General features: G+C 37.5%; 1 protein-coding gene across 5 annotated transcripts in view; it reads right to left on the reverse strand.

Annotated features, from left to right (window-relative positions):
- The window catches only part of ank1b (ankyrin 1, erythrocytic b), a 76,625-nt gene that overhangs the window by 37,676 nt on the left and 12,507 nt on the right, over nucleotides 1-26,442 (reverse strand). For all 5 annotated transcript variants that reach the window (XM_047805850.1, XM_047805851.1, XM_047805853.1 and 2 more), the window contains exons 2-7: nucleotides 6,138-6,239; nucleotides 5,223-5,321; nucleotides 2,862-2,960; nucleotides 2,666-2,764; nucleotides 555-740; nucleotides 229-327 (exon numbers count right to left, since the gene is read on the reverse strand). In XM_047805850.1, coding sequence (XP_047661806.1) covers nucleotides 229-327; nucleotides 555-740; nucleotides 2,666-2,764; nucleotides 2,862-2,960; nucleotides 5,223-5,321; nucleotides 6,138-6,239 — 684 coding nt within the window. The remainder of the gene's footprint in view (nucleotides 1-228; nucleotides 328-554; nucleotides 741-2,665; nucleotides 2,765-2,861; nucleotides 2,961-5,222; nucleotides 5,322-6,137; nucleotides 6,240-26,442) is intronic.

The following is a 26,442-nucleotide window of genomic DNA, read 5'->3' on the forward strand; positions in this document are numbered from 1 at the left end:
GTGTCTAATCTTGAATGTAAATGTGAGGATGTTAGATAACTGATAGCTGTAATGTTAGATAACTTGTCGTGAATTCTGAATGTTTTTTAAATAATAAATTCTCTTCACTAGTCACCTATATACAATAAACATAATTTGTAAATGCAGTTGTAAGACTCTTGTTTTTTTTTGTTTTTTTTTTATCAGAGTAGAGAAGAACAGAAGAATGAGGTGGAGAAGAGCACCAACCTTTGGCGTGAAGTTCACATTGGCTCCCCTGTTTAACAGCAGCTGTGCAACACTCAGATTCTCATAATGTGCTGCGATGTGAAGTGGAGTAAAGCCAGTCTACATGGAAAAGGGTAAAAGACAAAAAAAGGCATAAATACTTTAAACCCAGGACATTATGAACTCAGGTTAAGGACAAATATGAAATGATACCGTTTTCTAAATTGATGCATCAGCTGTGATCAAAGTACACGTGCATAGAGGATTATGCTCAAGGTCATATTTTATTGCCAAGCACTAAAACTGTCAAACAGCTAAACACAAATCCACAGACAGACTAATTCTACCTTGCTTAAAACATCTGGGTTGGGGTCATTCTGTAGCAGCACAGCTGCAGTGCGTGTGTCGTCGTTGCGAGCAGCGATGTGGAGAGCGGGCAGGCGCACTTTTCCTTTAGTGCCGTAGTTAATGAGAAGAGCCACCACATTCTCGTGACCTTGCTGCAAAGCCACAGCCAGCGGAGTGAAGCCATCCTGACAGGCCACAGACGAGAGCGAAAATCACAACAGGTACACGTTGAAGAGAACCAACACCGCTGCCAACTACTTATAGAGGAAAATAGCTAATGTACATTATACATGAGAAGTGAGTACACCCCTGTGTAACATCACTTAAAGTCAACTAATTCAAAATTGTATCAGCTTACAGTAACTGCATTACTTCTAACCTGAAGAGCAAGATATTAGCTCTTGTGTAAAATGCTAAATGCAACAAAAGTCAATATATCTTTCATTACTGAGACAAAAACTCTTATTGTTTCAGTGCTTTATGTTTTGTTTTGTTTTGTTTTTTATAAAATAGACTCAATCTTCTACAGCATGGAGGATAGCAGTGTTGCACAAATTTCTGGAGAGATGGCTTGTGGTCTAGTTTGTGTTGCTCTACTTTCTCTTTAAAATAGACCAAAGGTGTTCTATTGAATTCAAATTAAGACTTGGCAAGGTTTTAATATTTAATACCTTTAGAAACTTGTGCATGATTTTGGCAGTGTGCTTTGGATCTTCATGCTAGAATAGTCCTTTTCTGCCAAGATTTCTTTTCTGGTCAGTCATTTTACCATATACACAGCCATTCATAATGTCATCTCAATACTTTCCAACACAAATGCTGAACCCCATTTGTGTAAAACAAATTTACCTTGGTTTCAGCTGACCAAAGAATGTGCAACCGATATTTGTCAGGCTTTTGTATGAAGCACTTGCCCCTCTGTTTTCAGAGCTAGTGTCCATGTGCCATTTTAAGAAGATGGCCACTACACTGATACTATGGCTTGTTCTATACCACCTGATCGCTACTGATCTTTAGCCAGTCATCAGATCTTCAGCATTGTATATCCTATCTCCTTTACAGCCTCCTGTATTCCTATCTCTTCCATGTGAGGTCATCACGCAGATATATAGATAGACACAGCCCATAGATTTGGTTCTGTTTACAGATCACTTTATAACTGTGTTCATGTAATTAGGCTAATTGGAAATCACAGGTATACTCAATTTTTCTCTCATTGTATTCACTTTGGTTGTGTTGAGTTTCTACTTTGGGGCTGAATTTTTACTGTAATCTTTCTAAAGTGTTTTGATTGTTTATAAGAGGAAATACACTACTTTCAACTTAGAAGTAATGCAATTCTAGAGAGGTGATACAATTTTGAGTAATTGGACATTTAATGATGTTGCGCAGGGGTTTTCTCACTTCTGTTGTATAGTACATACTTGTAGCCAGAAGTCACCAGCTATAATTATATACTAATTTGCATATCAACGAAATATTTTCAGATGACGCTTTAATGACTGGTACTGAGGAGTCAGGAAACAGACAAAAAGGAAATGGTTATGGATGAAACAACTCAATATTAGTGACACTTTTGAATACAATACAACAACAATGATTCAGTGATTGCTCATTGGGAACAATGGCTATTGTGAACAATTGGTCGTTGATAAGTTATTGGTCATTGCAAAATAATGGTAACTGCTGGTTAGTTATTATAAACAATAGTGATTATTGATTGGTCACTGGGAACAAAGGTGGGAATTGAATAGACATTGCAAAATAATGGTTATCAGTGGTTAGATATTGGGAACAATTGTGATAAGTGATTGGTCATTGCAAAATAACTGTAAACCGTGGTCTGTTATTGGGAACAAAGGGGATCAGTGATTGATCATTTAAAAAATGTGATCATTTATTGGTCATTGTAAAATAGTGGCAATCAGTGGTTAGTTTTTGGGAACAATGGTGATCATTGATTTTTCATTACAAAACGATGGTGATCAGTTTTAGACATGAGTCTGAAAAGTCAAAGATAGCACCAAAGTCTTAAAATTGGTCTTAAGATTACTTTATTAAAAAGAAAGTAAGTAGTAAGTGCTTATCAGCATATTTTGCTGTCTCTTACCTCAGTAGGGAGGCTCTGATTGGCTCCATTTTCTAAGAGAAACTTCACTACCTCCAAGTGGTTCTCCTGTGCTGCCATATATAAAGGACTGAAGCCTTTCTGAAAGATAGACATTAAAAAGAAAACATCAGCACCTCATATATTGAGAACAGCCCAGAGGCACAATTATATTAGTCTGATATTTTCAGAGACTGACCTGAGATTGGGCATTGACATTGGCACCATAGTGGACTAGCTCAGCAACAACCTTCTCTTGACCAGCCAGTGCAGCAATATGTAGTGCAGTATTCCCTTTCTATAAACAAGAGAAAAGTATCATTAATCATACAAATATATATCTTCAAACTAAATGCATATGTATTGTAATTACCATATTTCCCAGACAATAATATATGTTTTTTTTATTTTATTTACACTTGCTTGGATTTTCTTTTTACTGCAGGTGTGCTACTACAAATGGGTATTTATATATAGAAAAATGATGTTATTCTACAAGTCATAGTAATTTGCCCATCTGTTAATATTCTTTGGTGTGAGCACTATTCTAATAAATATAAGATGTTAATTTTCCTCAAAAACGAATGACTTAATTTAATCCGTCTGGGCTTTCAGTGTAAATGTGCTACATCGGCAGTTACAAAAGTTTACATAGTAGTTTTGTTTTTTTTTAATTGCTCCACATATTTTTTTTCTAGATGCAGTAGTTTGCACTCTAGATGCAGTAGTTTCCATTGGGTTTTTTATTTGGGGTTTGCCCATTCATTAGAGTTCACTGAGGTAGATGTGCCATTCCACCAGTTACTGTACTGTTACTGGTTGTTACTGTTTGTTTCTTAGGGTTTTACAGTAGAAAACATACAGTCGTATGCAAAAGTTTAGGAACCCCTGACAATTTCCAGAATTTCCAATTATAAATATTCGGGTGTTTGCTTCAGCAAATTCATTTTGATCTATCAAATACCTGAAGGACACAGTAATATTTCAGTAGTGAAATGAGGTTTGTTGGATTAACAGAAAATGAGCAATATGCATCAAAACAAAAAATTTTTTGCATAAATTTGGGCACCCCAACAGAAAAATCACATCAATATTTAGTAGAGCTTCCTTAAGCAGAAATAACAGCCTCTAGATGCTTCCTATAGCCAGTAATGAGTGTCTGGATTCTGGTTGAATGTATTTTGGACAATTCCTCCTAACAAAACATCTCCAGTTCAGTTAGGTTTGATGGTTACCAAGCATAAACAGCCCGCTTCAAATCACCCCACAGATGTTCAATGATATTCAGGTCTGGGGACTGGGATGTACAGAACATTGTACTTGTTCCACTGCATAAATGCCCGAGTAGATTTTGAGCAGTGTTTTGGGTCGTTGTCTTGTTGAAATATCCAGTTCAGGTATAACTTCAACTTTGCAACTAATTCCTGAACATTATTCTCAAGAATCTGCTGATATTGAGTGGAATCCATGCAACCCTCAACTTTAACCAGATTCCCATTACTGGCACTGGCCACACAGCCCCACAGCATGATGGAACCTCCACCAAATTTTCCTGTGGGTAGCAAGTGTTTTCCATCACTCCACAGCACCTTATTCCAAAATGAAGCTGTCCAAATGTGCATTTGCATACCTCAATCAACTTTTTTGGCGTGTGTGCAGAAAAGGCTTCTTTCGCATCACTCTCCCTTGTGCAGAGTGTGCTAACTTTTTGCAGCCTTCCCCTAAACCATAATGTTGAACAATCTTTGTTTTCAGGTCATTTGAGAGTTGTTTTTGAGAGTCAAAGAGAACAACAACTTGCAATTGGCCACCTTAAATACCTTTTCTCATGATTGCATGCACCTGTCTATGAAGGTCAAGGCTTAATGAGCTCACCAAACCAATTGTGTGTTCCAATTAATCAGTGCTAAGTAGTTACTGGTATTTAAATCAACAAAATGGCAAGGGTGCCACAATTTATGCACCTGTCTAATTTCGTTTTGATGCATATTGCACATTTTCTGTTAATCCAATAAACCTCATTTCACTACTATATTACTGTGTCCTTCAGGTATTTGATAGATCAAATGAAATTGCTGATCCAAATACCCAAATATTTATAAATGAAAATTATGGAAATTGTCAGGGGTTCCTAAACTTTTGCATATGACTGAACTCTAGCAGTTGTCGTTGTTTGCCCATTTAATAGTATTTTTTATGATATGTATAACATACAACCAGTTACTAAAGTTTGCATGTTTGATAGTGCTTCACAGAAGGCGTGACATTCTAACAGTTAAATTAATTTTCTAATTTGTTAGAGTTTAATGGGAGCTATGTCATTACATCTGTCTAGTCTAGGTGTACTACTCCAGCCATTTCTTGGTTGGTATATTTACTTTAAGACTGTAACAATGGGACATGCATTTCATATATAGTATCATTTATTCATTCATTCATTTTCTACCGCTTATCCGAACTACCTCGGGGAGCCTGTGCCTATGTCATATATAGTATGATGTAAGAAATTGTTCTGTAAACTTACACTATTAATATATACAGTATATTAGTAATAAAGTACCTTTGTGGTGCCTTCTAGTTCAATCCCATGGTGCAACAGCTCCAGTACCATCTTAACGTGACCTTCTTTCGAAGCCAAGTGTAACCCATTAAGTCCATTCTGCCAACAGACAAAAGTGTTTCTGTTTAAAACCTGATCTGGTCAGCAGGATGCACCTACTGTATATGCCATGAACTACCATTTGAGTCGGAGTCAAAAATATCTACAGTAGATGTTGAAGTGAGGGCTCTCATTAAGCTGTGAATAGAAAGGGATTCTCTCCTAGATGAAAAAGACATATGGATGAGAGTGTTTTGTGGACAGAAGGTAAGTAAACACATTTGGCTGTAAAAGGCTGTGTGTATGTGTAGTGCTGGCAATGGTAAGGAAATTCTGCTCTGCTGACTGCACTGGAAGCTCCTCATATCGCAGTGTTATGTAGCACAAACACGGCCCATACAATAGCCGTGATGTGTGTATGAATGTGTATGGGATAAAGCTATAGCCACACACACTCTTCCGTTCACCAAGCCATGGCTGTCAACCATATCTTTGTGGGTGCTAAGGCATGGCCAATTAGTTTGGGGAAGAAGACATGCGTCTATCACCATTAATTACAGCCATTTCCTCATTATGGCACAGCAATGACATGGTAAACACAGCTGCACTCAAACAAACATCAATACACAACTAGGGACACATTCACACACACAAGCACTGATGTTTTTAATCCTGGAGTTGATAAATTAACAATTCTCATTGCTCAATTTGTGTTTCATTCATTATTAATGTCCTAAATGTCTTAAATGCTCTAATGTAGCTTGATTTCTCCTTATTTTGATGAGCAAATCATTATTTCATTCCATGAAGCAAAATGACTGCACTGCAGATATACACACATGCGGGTTGGCATGATGCTTTGACACCTGCTCTTACCTGATTGGCTATATTGATGTCTATCCCATTTTTTACGTGATCCAGAGCCTTGTCCAGATTACCTGAGCGTGCTGCACGCAGAAAACTGGTCGATGTATCTGCCTGAGGGAGAGAAGCACAGAGGGAATTAATAAAGAACAAAACGCATTGTTTTTAACGTACAAAAGCATTACAATAAATTGCAGTTATTCACAATAAAAATAACCTTAATGACCGTAATAAAGAATGTTGTAAAGAAAGATTGAAGAAGTGTTGAAACAATGCTACTGTACATAATGATATGTATCAAAGATATGCAAAAGAAAAAATAAATTGTGGAGCAATATTTTGGCTTTGTACTGTAGGTTATTCCACAGTTTAGAGATTTAAGTGAGATTGTATGATTGCTAGTTCAGCACTAAATTATACCCTGTTACAAGTGTTTTGTCTGATCTTGTACAGTTTCATATCTTAACTGTCTGCAGTGAGCTGTTGAAATGTTATGGTTGAAATAATAAGCCATCATTCAGCAGCAAAACAAAATCATGCCGTCTTTTTGTTTGAAGCTGCTACTGTGTGTATGTGTTTTTATTTTTTTATTTTTTTGCTGCCATCTTGAAAACTATAACAGAATATTATTTTAGCCTGTTTTCTGCTGCCTTGCCATGTCAGTGATGGTGATTTTCTTTCCCTTGTACTTCCCTTCTCTCTCTCTCTTTCTTTCTCTCTCTGTTTGATGTAAGGCTATTTCATGATCTTCAACCAGTCATTTATAATTGTTATGTGTAGCTGGGCTGCTACTCATGAGCTTTATTTTAACTCCCTCTCACACAACAGTTTTTCTTCTTCTGAATGAACAAACCTTTACGTTTGTAAACCCCAAACACCCAAAGTGATTTATTTTTAATAAAGGACAAACTTTTCATATCAAACCATCCCTCATGAAAGTACTTATAAAGAACTGATCTTCTCATGAGAAACAATCATTGGAGTCAAAACAAGTTAACGCCTAGAAGGAGGACAGAGCTAGAGAATATCAAGCCTGGGGGAGACTGAGGTCAATAAATACTATAGTGGTTAATTTAGCCAGTAGGTTTAGTCCACTTTACAGGACAGATATGGTGAGATTTTAGGAAAGCTTATTGTGTGACAGCTGTAGATTTCACTTATTCACAACTCTTGAGATCTCTTGAAATATGATTCAGTCCCATAAAGGAAGAACAATGGTTTGGATTAAAACCATTTTCTTGGTGCAACATTGTAAATCTCAAAATTAATCCCAAATTGCGATTTTAATCAGGTGTAAAAATATTCTATCAATGAATCTTTGATGTAATACATGCAGACTGCAAGCACAAAGGCGAGAAGAAAGCGTAGACGTGTGGGACATCAGAGAAAGCCACTGAGCCCACAGACAATGCAGACAGAGACCACAGTCACTACCAATATAAACCAAATGCTATTGGTCTCATCAACATTAGACTAAATACTGTTGTGCTGATGTATCTATAAGGGCACTCTTTACTCACTTTAAACCCACCAGACCTTTTTGTTTCATCTATGACTCACACAGAGGGCTGAAAAAATAAGGAGATGAAAGAAGGCCAAGTGCAGCACAATCAATCAGCCAGCCTAAGGGAAATCTCTGAGAAAAGCTCCAATAACACACAACATCAAGTATGCATGAGAAACACAACACAAAAAAACTACACAAAGACAGATTCAAACAGTTTGTAATAAGTAGGGTGCTCTTAATGGCAATACAGGCTGTATTATTTATTTACTTACTTACTTACTTACTTACTTACTTACTTACTTACTTACTTACTTACTTACTTACTTACTTACTTATTTAGCTTGTTTATGAACTTAATAAAGGGCATCTCAGACAGACAGACAGACAGTCAGGCAGGTAGGCAGGGGCTTTTCATTAAGTGTTATTGTAAAAGTGCGCAAAAAAATAGAGGCGCCGAGAGGCAGGACACATGAGTAAACCTTTTTTTTATTATTTTAGGCAATCAAGATGTCATAGTTTTTTCTGTATCACTGGTCCAAACACAGGCAGCAGGCTTTACCCAGTCTAATCAACAGATCACAGATCAAACACACAACCCAAACAACAAGGCTATGACTTAATTATACAGAAGTCAACGTTAGAACCGAAACAACAGTGCAGATATAGCCAGCCAATCAAGGTGAGAACACGTGAACACATTAGGATAATTAACTATGGTAAAAATGGAGTGGAGCTAGGACTAAAATCAAAGCAAATGTCATATAAACAAAGGCATTAAAGTGAGCTTAAAAAAATAAAAATAAAAAACACAGCACAGAAAAACAGGCAACTGGTCAAATCTGTCAGGAATGAGACAATTAGCCTCGGCAAATAGAGCCCAGAGCTCAGGGTTCTGAGAACATAGCCATGGCCAACAAATCCAATGGTACCATGTTCATATAACTCTAGAAATATAGACCTGAGAGAACATCTGCACAACTAGCAAAGCTAGTTTCCAGTAAATATATCCGATAGGATTATTAGAGCACAGAGCAAACATAATATACAGCCATCAGCCATAACATTAAAACCTCTGACAAGTGATTCGAATAACTTCAATTATCTCATTACAGTGGCACCTGTTAAATGGTGGGATATATTAGGCAACAATTAAACATTTAGTACTCAAAGATGTGTTGGAAGCAGGAAAAATTGTTAGTTGTTTGGCGGCAGACTATATGAAATACATGGCCTTGGGTTAAATTCCTTGGAACAAAAAGCTACAGCTAAAGAGTTAAAGAAACATTGTGCTTTTGGAATAGCATGTCCACAGCTAAATAGGTTACATAATGCCTTGTTAAATAAAGCTTTGGGAACACAGAACCCTGGGAGGATACATTTCTGTGAATACAACCTAGTAACCTTTGAACATATGAAACTGGGGATATAGAAACAGTGTTAACCCTCTAGTTATGATACCCTACTATATGTATTAAACACAACGTTTTTTTCCAGCTGATACAGACGTACTGCCTATATATATGAATATGGAGTATAAACACTAACCATTAGCAAACACGCATGCTTTGCATGACAGATCCACACCCTGGTCCTGAAACTGTAAATATGCTGAAGAGGCCCAAGTTTAGATTTCTCGAGATGATTTGAGTGAGAATGAAACTCGTCAAGGCTCTGGGGTGGGGTGATGCGACACCAGCTTCTCTGACTAGGCAGATCTCTGTATATGTCTATAAATATATGCTTATTGGCTAATGCTGTTATGAGGAATCTGCTTGGTCAGCTCTACCAGGAGAGAGACAGAAAAAGAAAGAATAGTATGTAATAGTGTGGTCTGTAGCATATTAAATAGGACAAGAATATAGAAAATACAGTATAAAAATCAACTTTTAATAGCATGTAATTTTAATTATTGGAGGCATGAATTTTGACACATTTTATCCACACCGCCAATTAATTTTTTCTTATAACAGCACACCACCGATGTTTTATCCAGCATATTGAGTATTGGATAAAACATACTCAATATATGTTTTATCCAATACTCAATATGCTGGTAACACAAATGCAAAATCTCATTTCTTTAAAAGCCAGTCTGTATCTAAAAGTGTAAATGATTCAATAATTTATTGAAACGTTGTATAAAAATTAGCAGAATTGAACAATATTCTTAGACTTCATTACAAGTTTTTGTTCTTTCCACAGACCAGGCTAACAAGTTAAGATTATTATCTGTGGTAATCACACATACATTTCAAGTGAGGTAGACAGACACAGCTAAAATAAGGAAGGGGGAATTATCATTGCTATCTGCCAAGCAAGAAGTAGTTAATTGAATTGTATTCATGGATGTACTGTATGGAGACTGACTTCCATGACATGAGAGGAATTACCTCTCATGTCATAACTCTGCCTGTGTAATTAAGATATTGTTAATCTAACCAATGAGTAGCCCAGCTGTGAATAAAGATAAATCGTTACAAGAAGTCACTTAAACACACAAACACTAAAAATAGTGGCACAGACATCACAGCTAAGCACCAGCAGAGTGAGTGTGATGAATCTCAGTAATGAACCCTCCTGGGTTTAACAATGAGACCCACTTCTACAAAAAAAGGAACCTCCCTCCCTCTCTCTCTCTCTCTCTCTCTCTCTCTCTCTCTCTCTCTCTCTCTCTCTCTCTCTCTCTCTCTCTCTCTCTCTCTCTCTCATGCGTACACTCTCACTCACATACACATCTGTATCTTTATTTAAAACAAGGCTGTCTGGGTGGGTGATTTTTTTAGGTTGAGCAACCACAGGCCTGCAACAGTAGCATAGAGACACAGAGAAGGTCAGAGCGTACAGAAGATCTATAAATACAAGATCTATGTTTATCCTCACTATCAGCTACCACCTCTGTAACACACACAGCCTGCTGTACCCAGTCTGTAAGAACACCAGAGAATAATATCAGCTTCATGAAATCATGTTTTACTCTCAATATACAAACAGAAAGCATGATTTTCCTATCAAATAAAAAAAAAACCAGAATGCCACATTGAATGTCATATATTTTTGTGTTGTTTACATCAGAAGGGAGAACAATATGCTTCTGTGAGATAAGAGAAATTGATAAGAGAAACTAAGTTGGTACTCAGATATAAATGGCTAAAAAATATTACTATGCCAGAATTGGTATTAAACTCCACTTATCAAAAAGCACTATGGCTTACAAACATGGCTACCATGGACTACACCATTTAATCCACAGTTTTAATGTCAGATTAAAACTCTTCAGATTCCTATCTGCTCTCATCTGAACTCAACCTCTCTCTTTAGACTCCCAAAATCCAAAGAGCTTTTGGAACATCAGGTTAGCCAGCCGGGGTGAGCATGCCCCTGCATTACCTCGCTTGTCCTTCAGACTGGCCAATATGTCTAACACCACCAGAGACATACAGTGTACCTTCCTCCACAGTGACTAAGCTCAGGGCCACCCACATGTTCCGCACATATTTGCTGCAAACCTTGTCTATCTACAGTACCACACTCTGACCACAGCATTTCTTTAAATTACACATCTAGAGACCATATCTGCTTCTAAAGCTTTCCTTTATTGGATGCCTGTTATGCTGAGGAGGCTGTAGATCTTATATAGGTACTGAGCTACAAAAAAAGACTTTACAGCCCACCTCCATCTTAGCACTCACACCATGCACTCAACCCCCATTTGCATCCATCTGTCATCTCCTCTACTATAAGTTCCAGCATGACCACCAGCTTTGATGTTTCATGTCTCCTGCATTCTGTGCCTTCCACCTTCTCCCAGCTTCTGCCAGACTTTTGGGTCACACTACTCCCTATAATGTATCACCTCTCTTGCAAAGGTGATGACTGACTGCCATTAGCCATGCCTCTAACTTAAAATATGTGGGCTTAATGACTGCAACATTATTTAGAGTGCTTTCTCAGATCATCCACAGACTCTTTATACTGTATGTTTCTCAGTGACTGACAGAATCTTTTTGATTTCCCCTCTTTAGTGTTATGGTTAGAGTTAGGGTTAACTTAACCCTAACCGTAACTCTATCAATAAGGATCTGCACCAAGGACCTATTGCCATCAGGTCATCCAAAAAGACTCTGATTTACATTGTTTCTTTCAGGATATTGTTCAGATCATTGTCAAATTTGAGTAAGTCCTATTTGCTTGCTGGAGGCTACTTTTCACACCAGTATTCTCCTGCACTCCTTGGTGTTAGACATCCTGGCATGTGAAGGGATTCCTGACATTGTGCGGTGACCCTGGGCCAAGCTTCTGCTTCATCTCACCAGTGCACTGCACCACTTGTGCCTTCAGCAAACATTTCATCCTGGTCTGGTGGATCTTCATGCCACTTAAGTTCTTACAGACCTTGCAGCACACACATCTAGTTCTTGCCTGTTGGCCTGTGCATTTTGGGTACTCTGTTGAAAAAACCCTCCTGTCCTACTCTGGGTGTATCCTATCTTCTTATAGTCTTATATAAGTCCAATTTCCCTAGATCCGCATGTCACACACAATCACCTGCTTACACTGAGAACAGAATGGAGGGATGTAACAAATTACACATTGCAGATATGTTTTGGAATGTGAAATATGCATCAGTAACTTTTGAATGCATGCAGCGTTTCAACACACACTCCTGACATTCACTTTGCACATAAATATTTGAACATCCCCCACTCACAAGAGCACCTCTTATTGATTTTATATTCTTTGTGTGGAATGAATTTCTCCAAGCTGGCTCAGGGAGTTCAGGGAAACTAACTTTCTCAGACAAGAAGAATGAAAATGCAAGTCATGCTATTTTATATATGGAATGATGATGAAGAAATGTACTGAATTTTCCCGAGCATTAGTCACACCACACATCAGAACATACTGACACACACACACAAAACAGATTCCACACACAAAACACACACACACACACACACACACACACACACACACACACACACACACACACACACACACACACACACACACACACACACACAAAACAGATTCCATCACTACAAGAATTCCAAAGTGTAATCTAGTGAGTGTAAAGGCAACAAATGTTTCATCATAGAATATGTGTGATCATTTGTACTGATTTGAGACGATGCTTCAACGATGCTTTAAGATGACAAGTGGACCCAAAATAAATCATATGGCTCAATCAATAAAGCAAGCCATAATTTTTCCATTTAATTTGTCACCATCTGTACTGTATGTGTTGCAGCTTATGAATATATTTACCTCAGTAAACACAGAAATGCACATTACACAGTTAAATAATTTTCATATTTTTTAAGAAATATCTTTTTATCAGTGCAGTATGTAAATGCTTTAATTGCAAAACTCAACATTGATTTTTTTTTTTATTATTATTATTTTGGTCTCTGTATTTATAGAATGCTTCCTCTTGCTTTCTTTAATATTTCCCTTCTCTTGCTAAAATGAAAAACTCTGAAATATTGATGCTGTGCATCAGGCCCCTGAATTTGCAATACATTAGAAACATGGTGCACTTTATTTTCCTCTAAAATCCAGTGCTCTGCCTCAAGTCTTTTGTAACATACTCCATAGACACTGAGAAACAAGCTGAAAAACAAAGAGTCAAACAATGACATTCATTAGCTGGCACATTCCAGATGAATAAAAAACAGTTTATTTTAAAAGTAGTAATCATGGAATTACACAATTAGGACCCATGAAAATTGTCTGTTAGTAAACTGTAGGAAGAATGAACAGTAATCAGTTTCTATTTGGTATTTTGGAAACAAAATAATGTAGGATTCTGCGGATTCCCTAGGGGTTCAGCGGCAGCCTCATAAAATGCATCAGGAAGGGAATCTGACAACAAACCTCTGTGCCAAATTCAAACATGTGGACAATGCAGATGTGGTAACTAGTTGTTCAGATGCTGGTACTACACATGGTTTTTGGATGAGCTGCTGGCAAGGAAAAGAGCTCATTTTCTTTTTGGCAACTCCAGCTTTCAGATTTCTGTTATGAGCAGGTAAATGTTCCTCTGAGGCATATAACCATATGATGTTTAATAATTAATGGAATACCCATTTTATGTAATCCACACCACCTCTCAAAATATTACTAGCCAATCATGTTACAAAAACATTTTTGCCAAAGTGTCCTGCAGAGGGCACAATACACAGATTGGAAAGCACCAAAAGAAGTACAAGGTCACAGAACTCTCCCCTGACTTATCTTCACTGAGCTTGATTTGTCTTCAGCAGTCTGCCAGCTATTTACTAAACCTAACCAGTTTACATGAGTCTGTGAATTACAGTTGTATCTGTTTGTTTAGTCATGTTGGTTTAAAATGAGTATTCTAGCAAAAAAACAACACAGGTTGCACACTAATATCTAATAATAACCTCTTTAATTGTCAGAATAAAACCAAACTATAAAATATTAATGGGTCAAGTAAACAAAGACAAAATGGGTTGTGAGACCAAAAAAAAAAGGTCTTAAGGTTTTGATAACAAAAAATGATGGGTGCAATCATTGGAATTTTTGAATGGGAAGTGGGAAAAAGGCTAATAAATGGGTACTGTGACCAAATTGAAACATTGTGGTGAATACAAACAAAAATATGAAAAACTATACAAATTCAAATTCAAGTGGGACCAAATAATACAAATATTTTTAGGGTGAGACAAGAAACAAGCAAAAACAAAATCGCTGGTAAGAAGCAAACTAAAAATATAATGGATGGTGAAAGAAAAACAAAACTATGATGATTCTTAAGATGAAACAAAACAAACTGCAATTAAAGGTGTAATATTAAGACTAAACATAAAATGATGCTGGGGCAACCAGACAAACATACTGTAGGTAAAAACAAAACAAAAAAAAAAAACACCCATAAATACACAAATAAAATGCAAGAGGAAGGAACAAGACAATGGGAAACAGTGAGGAACTCTGAAAACAGTCATTCAAATGATTATGGTTAATTTCTGTCTAAAAGAAAGGTAACTGAAATAATGCACATTACCACTAGTGCATAATCATGTAAAAAAAACATTCATTTTAAATTAGTATCCTTCCTACCTATGCATTTTAAATGCCTTTCCTTAACAATCAAGTTGCCATTACAATCACGTTGCCTTCATTTAGGCTTTCCCTGTGTTTCTCCAGGTTTCTCACCAGGCCCGGCTCCAGATATGAGATGAAAGGTGGGCCAAATGAATTTCCAGGTGGGCCGGTCGGATAGTTTTTTGTTTGTTTGTTTTTGTTTTGTTTTGTTTTGTTTTTTTTTGGGGGGGGGGTAATTTGGGTTCTTTAATCTCTCATGTCTATAGTTTTAATACCATATATTTAAGACATGTTGTATTGTATTAGGCTATATATAGTGTGTTAATCAAGTTCACTAACAGTTCTAATAAAGTTAATGTGACTGTCGTTTATTGCTTTATAAGCACGTCCGTTTACCACAAAGGTTGCGTGAATGTGAATGAATGAGCTAAGTCTGTCTGTCTAGGAGGGGAAAAAAGGGGGTTGGGCAGAAATTAGAAAATAACGTATCTCGAGCTGAACTGAATATTGCACCAATTTTGTGATTGGCTGTTACAGTATGTGGTGTGGGGCCAAGGTGGGCCAAGCTTCTGATTGGGTGGGCCAGGCCCACTCTGGCCCCCCCCGTGGAGCCGGGCCTGTTTCTCACACACCTTGTTCCACACCTCAATCTCTTTTCTCATTCCTTTAATAGGAGCAGCCACTCTTCTAATCACATTGGAGCAGTTGGCTCTCTCCCTTTTTAATATTTATGAGAGATTCATAGGGTCTGGCCTGCCAAACAAGCTACAGTTTTCCTGACTGATTTAATTTCATGCCGTCCTCTATTACAGTCTACAATATTAACACTGTGCAGTTTGACATTTAGATTAGTTTGGATCTAAAATGCAGCTCATGCTCCTTAATCTTGTCTGTACATATCTGTCCTTTCTTTATTTAAATTTATATTATATCTACATTTTATTCCCTTATTATACACATTTCTTTATGCATCATAAATTATACCTTTTTTCCTTTATACATTACCCTAATATTTGCATTGTATATTCCACAATTTTGTCTAATACAGTACATATCCCTTTTTTGCATTTAAAAATGTTCAAAATCCTGATTATTTATTTCCATTTACACATAACCTTACACATTCACACTAATAAGCAAAAAGTTCTGTATTATGTCACTTATTAGACACTGGAGTGCCAGGACCTGGAGGGGTGTCCTGTGTTGCTGGCATCAAGAAATCACCTTGAGCTTAAACTAAATGGCAGTAATGGGTAATGTGGTGATCAATTAATGATGAAATGAGGCAAGTAAGTGAGCTGGGGAAGTTTACTGAAATGAACTATTTTTCTCATCTTCCCAAAGGACAAAGAGCTAGGGGAAGTGTGGTTTCTGGCATTATGTGGCATTCCTATCTTCTTTTTAAAGACAACCAAGAAGTTTAATTTTGTGTTAGAAGAGTCTCAGATAATACCGATATGATTTGTGTATTTACATTTTAATAACAATAAATAGCTCTTTTAAATATCTTAAGCTTTTTCAGCTCTCTGAATAAGGCCATAGTCATTATGATAGTTATAGTCGTATCACATCATGTCTAATATCATAGTATGTGCAGTATGTTCTTACTGTAGTTCCCTAGCAAATTTATTTCTCTTGGAATCAGAAACAGCCTCTGACAAAGGAATTGGGATTAATAAAGTTATAGCTTATCTTATTTTGACTTATCTTAAGGACCATGGAGCCGTAAGAAGTCAACAATACTCAGTGTTTCAGACAAGCAGCACCCATTATGTGTCTGTTAAACATGTGGAATCCAAAAGTAAAATTTTTAAATGTGTTTCTAACAGCTCATTTGTTTTGTTTCTCTGGATGAGATAGAATGAGAACTTAAAGCCAAAAAACCAACACCAGATCTTAAAAGACATAATATATTTATAAGCCATATAAATAAATGTCTTTTCTGTTCATCTAATTCATGATCAACCTTAGCTCAGTTTCAAAACATTAAACATTAAACTGGAATCTTTCGTAGTGTCTTTTCATTCATAAAAAGACACATTTATAGCCAGTGAACTGTGCTGAGATTTCCTGTATGAGTCTTTCCACTAGAGTGATTCGCTGTTTAAAAAAACACTCCAGAACCAAAGAAAAGCGGACATGTCCAGAAGGGAAGTTTGCCATTATAGGACACACAGTTCTGTAAGTCTTGAGGCAATCAATACATTTTATGCGCCAGAAAATGACTTGGAGGTTTCCTCTTTTCACATTGTTTTTTTTTTTTTACAATGACATGTGTAGTTATGTTTATTTTAGTTTTTATAGATTAATTATCTATTATTTTTGTTTTATTTTAGTTTCCTAAAATCCTTTACTGTTTTGGTGTTGATGACCAACCCTGTATTTTCAGATTTGTTCTCCTGTTCCTTGTTTCTCCCTGATTAGTTTGGATATGTATTTATGCTGTGAAACATTTAATAACAAGCCCATATGTGGCACTTCTGGTGGCGGTGAAAAAAAGCAGACAGTTGGCTGGGATCAGAAATGCAGGAGAAGGCATCACCACCTGTGTTCTCCAGAACAACACCTGCCACTTTGAAGTCCACACTGAAGCCTCTATTGCACCTCCTAAGGTCTACACCAATTCCTCTACTGGTCCTCCTGAGGTGTGTGCGCCAAGACTTCTACTGGTCCTCCTGAGGTGTGTGCACCAAGACTTCTACTGGTCCTCCTGAGATGTGGACCACGATGTCTACTGCTCCTCCTGAGATGTGCACTAAGAATTCCACTTCTCCTTCTGAAATGTGCAACAAGTCTTCCACTGCTCCTCCTGAGATGTCCATCAAGACTTCTACTGCTCCTCCTGAGATGTGCATTAAGACGTATGCTGTCTACTTACTGCTCCTGAGATCCAAACCATGCTTTGGTCCTTCCACAGTCTGCACCAATGCGTCTCCTGCTCCACCTTAGCCTCATGGTAATGGAGCATAAAATTATTGAATATAATATAATATAGTGTTTAATTTGCAGGAAGAAATTGTTGTTGACTTTTCCATTAGTGATTCAAGCATTGAGAATCGTTACATTACAGAATGTAATACATAAATTCTATATTTCAGATAGGCAATATATTTTAGCTCTGTATCCCACAGACAATGCAAGTAACAAAGCACATTACAGTAATTTGAGAATCAGACTCAATGTATCAGAGCCATTGATTTGCCTGTAGCAGTGCTTATATTGTGCACTCTCAGCCAAGCATGGACCATACAACATTTACCAACACAGCATTTAGAGAGCAAATGAACACAAGTAGGTGTAAAAGGAGGACATGCTGGAGGACACGAATCTGTAAACGTCGTCCTGCTCTGTGCTGACATTGACTGATGGAGTCTGAAATCTGCCCTGTCATCACTCCACACTGTCGAGGCTCTGTGAGGCTGGCACATGCCTTTGCAGATGCATGAAGACACACACACAGCACACACAAATGCACAAGCACGCACGAAAGCACGGATGCACGCACACACAAACACACACACACACAGGTTTTCTTACTTTTATAATTATTAATGTAGCTAAATAATTCAATATCACAGCTAAATCCAACCCTAACATTAACCTCAGTATTAAATAAACCTTTTGGCCCTTTAAACAAAAAAGCAATTTCCCTTGTGGGAAACAAACGTCAGAAAAAATGTCAGATATTTGTTTTATTGCTTGGACACACACACCATTTTGTCATTATGATCTTCGTCGCTATGCAGACTTTGTATATGACATATGTCTCACACGGCATGACTGTTTTAACTAAAGTGTGTCCAAGTACGCCATATCTAACACACACACACACACACACAGTGCTTTCTGCACAGTTAGTCGGAAGTATGAGTAAAGGCATGCTGGGGTGTGTGTCTCAGACGTGTGTTCCTTTGATCTATGTCCCTCCACTTTCCCTACTAGAGGTCCCTGCTGCATGACCCGGTGGCCTGCAGAGGTGAAAAGCCTCATTAGTGACTGCTCAAATGAGCCACAGGGAAAGAGGAAAGAGTGGCTTGAGGGAGGATGCACTAACAGGGATGCGGGAGTGGGAGGAGGAATATAGTGTCTGATGTTAAGATTGATTTTAAGGACAACCTGAAATCAAAACAGACAGTTTACACATTTTTGAGCTAATAGAAAACCATGAGTGCTGTTATCTTTCTTTATAAAACAGACAAAATCCTTAGAAATTGTTATTTCTTTCAGCAAGAAATAGATTCTTATGGACCTATTATCTGTTTGTTTGTAATAAGTGAAAGACAGAGAAATCTTTCTATAAATTTAAGCATAAATAAAAATTATCTGGTAAGAATAGGGCTTAAAAAGGAATGCTAAACATTAATTACAGCATGGTGGTCCTTCGGCTCACTCCTTGTTTGGGGTCACCACAGTGGATATTTTGATTTAGCAAGGGTTTTCCCACCAGATGTACTTCCTGACGCAAGCCATTTTATCAGGGAGTCTCAGGCTCAGAGACTGGGTCGGTTCCCTGCCTGGGAATCGAACCTTTGCCATAGCAGTGAGAGCGTGGGAACTTACTGCTGGACCGCCAGGGCAATAAATGTTAACTACAGTATAAAGAGTGTAAAACGTTACAAGTACGGTGTAAAATAACACTCTCAAATCCAGCCCTTTGAAAGAACAGAGAAAACAATGACTCACACATGCTGACAGATACAGAAGATACAGAATTGTAAATCGGGTCATCCAAACCTAAGGCCATAAATCATTGGAACGGTGTTCTTGAGTGAAATAAAGGGTTCAAAAACACAAGACCCCAGAGCTGTGTTAAGGCTAATGTAGGAAGAGAGATGTACTAGAGGAGTGTTGGATCTCCTACAGTGTGTGTGTGAAGCTCTGTCAGCAGGTCATCTCTAATGCCCCAGCAGGACCCGGATATAACACAAACGCACACACACGCACACACACACAAGCACACACACGCATCCACACACACACCTCTTCCAAAAAGTGCCAATTTTTTGGCTGAATATTAGCAATCAACAAGACTGCAGCCATTGCCTCAAAAGGTAGTTGATATTGAGTTAATTTATTTACATCCTAAAGCTACAACACAACAAATATGCAAGGTAGCTTCAATGTTTATTAGTTAGTGATGAACAGGCTAAGCTAATCATCTCTATTTACCATATGTAGTTGTGTTCTTTTTAGTTATATACTTTTCAACACGGCTCTGGCAGCTAACATTAACAACCCAGTGTGTCTAGCAGCAGCTAGCTAATCAGAAAATAACAATATTTAACATATTAAATGCTTTTAAACATGTAGCTATTTTTTTCCTCTTACTCTCAATTGTCCTTTTCTCTTCTGCTTAGACACAATTCTGTCTATTTTAATGCTAGCTATACACAGCAACAGACACTGGCTAGTATTATTCTAACCACACTTAACATTATCTCTGTTTATTTTATTGAAATCAGAGTTGTTTCCTCCTAGAATCACTGATTCACAGTTGTGACATCTACTTCACTCATGTTTTCTAACATGTGGTGTAAAATAAAAAAGCATCAGCAAACTCGTGATAGCCACTCGTACTGTACCTCACCAACTGTACCTTCCCTCAGAGTGCTACAGAGGTTGAGACAGGAGATTACATTCATAAATTGTCCATTTCCTTACAAGACAAAGAAATCAACATTCTACTGGATAACAGAATGCACTGATTATCATATTTGTACAAAAATCACCATCATCCTCACCATCAAATTCTTCCCATTACATACCCTCTTCTTATCAAATCCACCAATATATGTTCTTGTGGTCATAAATTGTGTACAGCAGCACTTTTACATCCTCCTGACATCGTCTGTCTGGGTCGATTCTCCAAACAGGAAAGTACTCCGAACAGTCTGTACTGTCTCCTTGAGATCATAAATATTGTTTCCCCTTTCTTTAAAACAATCCCGCTATGTTATTCCTGATTTTCCTGATGCCCCCTCTTGAACATTTATGTTCAAATGTACTGTAATATATATAGAGAATATACTGTATATGTATAAATATACAGTATATATATATACATTTAGCAGACACTCTTATCCAGAGTGACTTACATTTTTTTTATTTCAGTTTATGCACCTGAGCAATTGGAGGTTAAGGGCCTTGCAGTGGCAACTTGGTGGACCTGGGATTCGAACCAATGACCTTCCGATCAGTAGTCAAACACCTTAACCACTGAGCCACCACATCATCTATATATATGTTGTATATATGTATGTATATATATAGAAAGAGAGAGAGAGAGAGCGAGAGAGACTGGTCAGTACACACTGGTCACATAGTGTTGGAGGTTTCATGCCTGCATAAGCACAGCCTGTTGGCCAGTCTTCACTGACTTCACATTCTTTCACAAGTAGGAGCAGAATGTGAGTGTGAATTAGCACAGCGATAGCACACAACATAATGGGAGACATTTCAAGGTTCGCACTCAGAGGACAAATTGTCTCACTGGAGCATTTGTAAGCAGGATAGCACATCTCTGTGGTATATTGAGAGCTACGATATCCAGAGTTATGTCAACATACCACCACTAAGGACAAAACACATCCAAAACGAGTAAATGTCCATGCATGTGGACACTGTTTGACAGGGATGTCATGGTACTAACCCGGATTCTAAAAAAAAAAAAACAACAACTCAACACTCAATTAAATTTAGATAAAATTTAGATAAAACTCAACTCTCCTGTTTCCACTGAAACTGTTCAGCAAGTGCTCCACAGAGTCAGTATTCATGATTAAAAATAGATACCAGATCATATCTTGTGTTTTGTGAAAGACAATAATGAGTATTTTTAAGTTTTTCTGTTGATTAAATATTAATTTAAAAAAGCCTGGTCCTTTGTTTTACTGTTATAAACCCTTTGTTTACTTCCCTGGCTGTGCATCATCAAATGCAGTAAATATGAGCTGCAGTTTGTAGATGACCCTCAATAAAAACACCAAGACACAAGCTGCCTTTCAGCCTTCCATGTTACATTAAGTTGTTGCCATGGTGATGAAATAACCCCACTCCAAACAAGCCATGCTGTGGTGACAGAAGTGAAATGTTGCTAATTTGTACAAAAATGAGTGATGTAATCTGAAATATTCTAATAATCACCACTTGATAATTTTTTTTTCAATCAAATTATTTAGATAGATTTCGATGGCAGGCCAATTATACTACATCTGCCATGGCCAATGAATAAAGAAGGTGTTGCAATGGATCCTGTGCTGAAGATGAATTAGAGCAATTAGTGCCTATTTTCAGTGCTGAAAGCTTCTGGTGCTTAAGATGAATATGGAGAAGTGGGGTGAGTCAGAGGAAGAGTAAAAAAAAAGATGACCAGGATGAGTAAAATTCATTAATTATTATATTGAGAGAGAGAGAGAGAGAGAGAGAGAGAGAGAGAGAGAGAGAGAGAGACAGAGAGAGAGAGAGAGAGAGAGAGAGAGAGAGAGAGAGAGAGAGAGAGAGAGAGAGAGAGAGAAACTGAGAAAGAGAGCAGAGGGAAAAGGGAAAGAGTGAGAAACTGAGAATGAGAGCAGAGGGAAATAGAGAGAAACTGAGAAAGAGAGCAGAGGGAAAGAGAGAGAAACTGAGAAAGAAAGCAGAAGACAGAGAGAGACAAGGAGAAAAGGGGGGAGAGCAAGAGAGAGAGGGAGTGTAAGTCTGTATCAGTTTAGTACTGGCTAGGTGTCATTTTCACCTTCATTGTTTCCTCAAGGGCCGCTAATATCTGCTGACCTTCTGCCACAGGCAAAAACAGCTGAGTCAGAAAAAAAAGTGAGATAAAGAGCACAACAAAGTATGTTCTTTTCCCCCTGTCCTGCAGTTACATAGTTCAAAATAACCAGAATTCTGGCTGTTATGCCATGAATTCCTGTAAACCATGAGATTCCTGTAAGTTCATGATCTGCCGGAGCAGAACACGTGAATAATATTCTGCACTAAACCCTCATCAGGCTATGACTGATCTAAAGAACAGCAAAGAGTTAGCATTGCTGCTGGCTTTGTGTGATATTTGTAATATATTTCTTTCTGATAATGTCCCATACACATATCCCTGAAATAAAAGTGCAACACTAATGGAATATTTCCATTTACAAGCATGATTACAGCTCACAGCAGTTAGCCAACAGATTAGCTCATGCTCACATAAGCAAACACCTCATCCATTTATTTTCTCCTCTATCTATTTCATCTTTTTTCAGTTTCAAAGTTTAAGAAGTTGAATCAGAAAAGCCTCTATTACATCCCTTATCGAACAAATCCCCTTCTTTCTCTTTCTCTCTCATGTATAGCGTGAGAGTAAAGGTGCAGTGATACCAGTCTGCGATCAAACTGGCACAATACAATGACTCACACCACGTCGATCTTATTTTAACTCTTACTGCTCGATTTTTTAGATTGCAACACAATCACATTTTACCGCTCTCTCCTGGGCTGCAGTTTATATGCCAAATATGGATTTGTTTTGGAAGAAGGTTCCAGAAATGTCCATGGGTGAGGTTTTTACAGACCTCTCTTTTCCAGTTTTCAACTTTTTGGGTTTGTTTCAGGTACTTGTTGTGTTGCTTTTGAGATGGAATCTGGAAAATTTACTAAAACCTGGCAATTATGTCTCTAGCAGATGCATCATATCTACGTAGTTTAATTATAAAATACCAATTTAGCAGCTAGCCTCAAGGTATACACTGTTTACCTCCTTTAGCTTGTTGGATCGTTACTAGAAACATTCTGGATAATTAACTTGTTTATTACTGATGTTAAACTGAAAAACTGCTCAGAAACCAAAATTCTTTTGATTAGTGTCAATAGTTTGTTAGGTAGCTAGTATGTGTTAGCTATAAACCTTTGTGCTATCTAACTAGAATATTTAATTATAGGAGAAGAATGAAACCTATTCTCTACTGAGCTACCTAGCATCAAGGTATAAACCATAATGAAACTAATAATAATATAGCTTAAATGTTTCACAAAGAGGTAGGTCTTCAACCGTTGTTTGAAGATAGCCAATGAATCAGCAGTTGCCAGAACAGAAAAGTGTCTTGCTGTATAGCTACCTCTTACTCTGAGAGATGGTGGGCACAGTCAAGCAGTGCTAGTAGATCAGAAGGATTAAAAAGCTCCACACATGATATGTTATCATCAGTGATGTCTTTAGATTTATCCTGGTCTTGTGTGAGTTGGGAACATCTTCGGTACTGTACAGTATATTGCAGGGCACCATAAACACACTTTCACACCTAGGAGCAACTTAGAATAAACAACTGCCATGTTTTTAGTAGGTGGCATGTTTTTATCAAGTGGGGGAAAACCATATAAACTCATAGGAAACCTGTGTGGACACGAGAACAAGTAAAAGCTCACCCATACAGTACATTAACCTGATTCAAGATTAGCCATTGATCCATTTGGAACCTATAGAAATATAGGGGTGTGACACCGCCCGCTGTACCACTGTGCTTCTCCTGCTTTAAATGAAAAAATGTATTTCATTCGACACATTTTACCTATTTTATCCATCTGTCCAGGTACACATAAAGGTGCTGTCACTGCCAGAGCAAATGAGTGAATGATTTATCTCTGAGTCTAACACCTCGCTAAAGTCTTGCTGTGCTCCACTGAGGCTCTGAACTAGAAACCCCACACTGCACTTATATAAATACTTCATTCGTAATTCAATTTTAAACTGAGGATGGAAAAAAAATGAGTTGCCTTCTCCAGCAGATTCACTTTACTTCCATTAGCCATCACTTGCGGCCGTCTTGTAGTACTTTCTCATAATGGCAGAAAGCCTGTCGTTTCCCAGGAAGAGGTTTCCCCAGTGGATGAATGAAATGGGATATATTGCACCAGCTATATGTGCTCTCGTGGAAATCCTGAGCCTGTAATTCTCCTGAAGCAGATTCATCCAAGGAAGAAATGTTATGTTTCTACCCAGCTCTCTAGCCAAGCTTCAGGATGCGACAAAGCTTTACAAACATGATCCAAATGAAAGGAAAACCTGAAAGTGGTCATCGCTCTGGGTTCCTCAACAAACAGCCAGTAGGTTTTTTTCATTGGCCTTTGGATTACTGCAGAAAATAATCTCTGTGATCAGCACAAGTTTATGATTTTTATCAAAAAAAACATAAATTCAGGATGATAAAACACAATTAACATTTTGAAATTTGAATATCACTGCAATACCACTGCATCAGTGATGCGCTGCTGAGTAAGCACAGATGAGCTCAGGAAGTCTGATGAACACACCTCAATTTCTCCTTCACACCCTGTATATCAAGGGCATCGCTGAGCTACTCCACATGAAAATGCAGCAGGAAAAGAGACGCCGCAATAAGGACCAACAAGAACTAGAACCCATGCAGCCGTGAGTTACATAACTGTCCTAGTGAGAACTTGCCTTAATGTCAGAGAGCTCATGTTCTCAAAGATTAAGAAATACAACCTGCTAAAAAAAAAAAAAAGGACAATCTCAGAGAGAAATACACGATAGTGAAGCTTATAACAGTGTGTTATTAGAGTTTATCAGCATGGATTTGTATTCTGGATTCTGACTGGTCAGAAGGTGTTTTTCTCATTGTAATGCATTATTGTTTCTATAGTAACAGATTACACAGTGACTTGTACCAGAGGAGGACAGCTTCTTCTGTAATAGTTCCTCTCAGCTTTTCTACTTAATGTTCTTTGTGCATTTTCTCATCAATGTATTATTTGGCTCACTTATTAACCTGCTAGTCATCGATTTCTGTAAAGCTGGAACTAGTTTGACAAATAATTGGAAGTGAATTCATTTAAAGGTTAAGACCTACAGAAACAATCTAAAAAAAAGGCTTGATATGTGTAGTCATGTCTGCTTCATCAGTGGTGTCTTAGCTCGTGTTATCCTGTCTCACATAAGTACATAACCCCCAAGGCTGACATCAATTCACTGGAGCTGACCTTTAAGGCAGAACGTATTTTATATCCAGATTTATAGTTTTGGCCCCCTCTGCTTTTTAATACGGCTTTGTCAATCTGAGAGCAGCTCGGAGGACGAAACATCGCTGAAATATTTCTTTAGCCATACAATATTCCTAATATAAAATATAACGGATTATAACAAGATGTAGAAATATGCTCACACTTTGCCAAGCCCGGTCCTTCCTGTACTCTCTGCAGATATGGAGGTTGCAGAGTCCTTGTTGTTGTTGTTGTTGTTGTTGTTGTTGTTGTTTAGTACTGATAATGATGAACTGAATTTTTTTAAACTAGATTGAGGTTCCTTTTTTTTTTGTAAATTTGAATCCTCACTTATTGCCACAGTGTTTTTTGCAATAAGTAGTGTTTTACAGTAATGTACTCCTGAGTCCATAATATGTAATTTTATTAAGAAGAAGGTCATGTCTGGGGAAATATGTGGAGTTAAAACATTCACATGATACAAATAAGATATAATGTTTTCAAATAGTGTTATAAAATGTTTTTATTCATTCATTTTTTATATCATTGTTGGTGATTAAACCATGACCTGCTAATTAATGACATGAACTTCTTACACTATACAAGAACACAAATACATGCCACAAACAATGAGATGAAACGGACGCAAATGCAGTTCAACAGGTTTAATAACAATCAAGGTATCAAAAATGTTAGACTAAAGAAAAGCCAAAACTCAGACAAGGGTCATGTGATAAAGCAAACAGGAGTCACTATGCAAACCAAACACGT

This window comes from Tachysurus fulvidraco, chromosome 21 (assembly GCF_022655615.1).
Source record: "Tachysurus fulvidraco isolate hzauxx_2018 chromosome 21, HZAU_PFXX_2.0, whole genome shotgun sequence".
NCBI classification, from domain to species: Eukaryota; Metazoa; Chordata; class Actinopteri; order Siluriformes; family Bagridae; genus Tachysurus; species Tachysurus fulvidraco.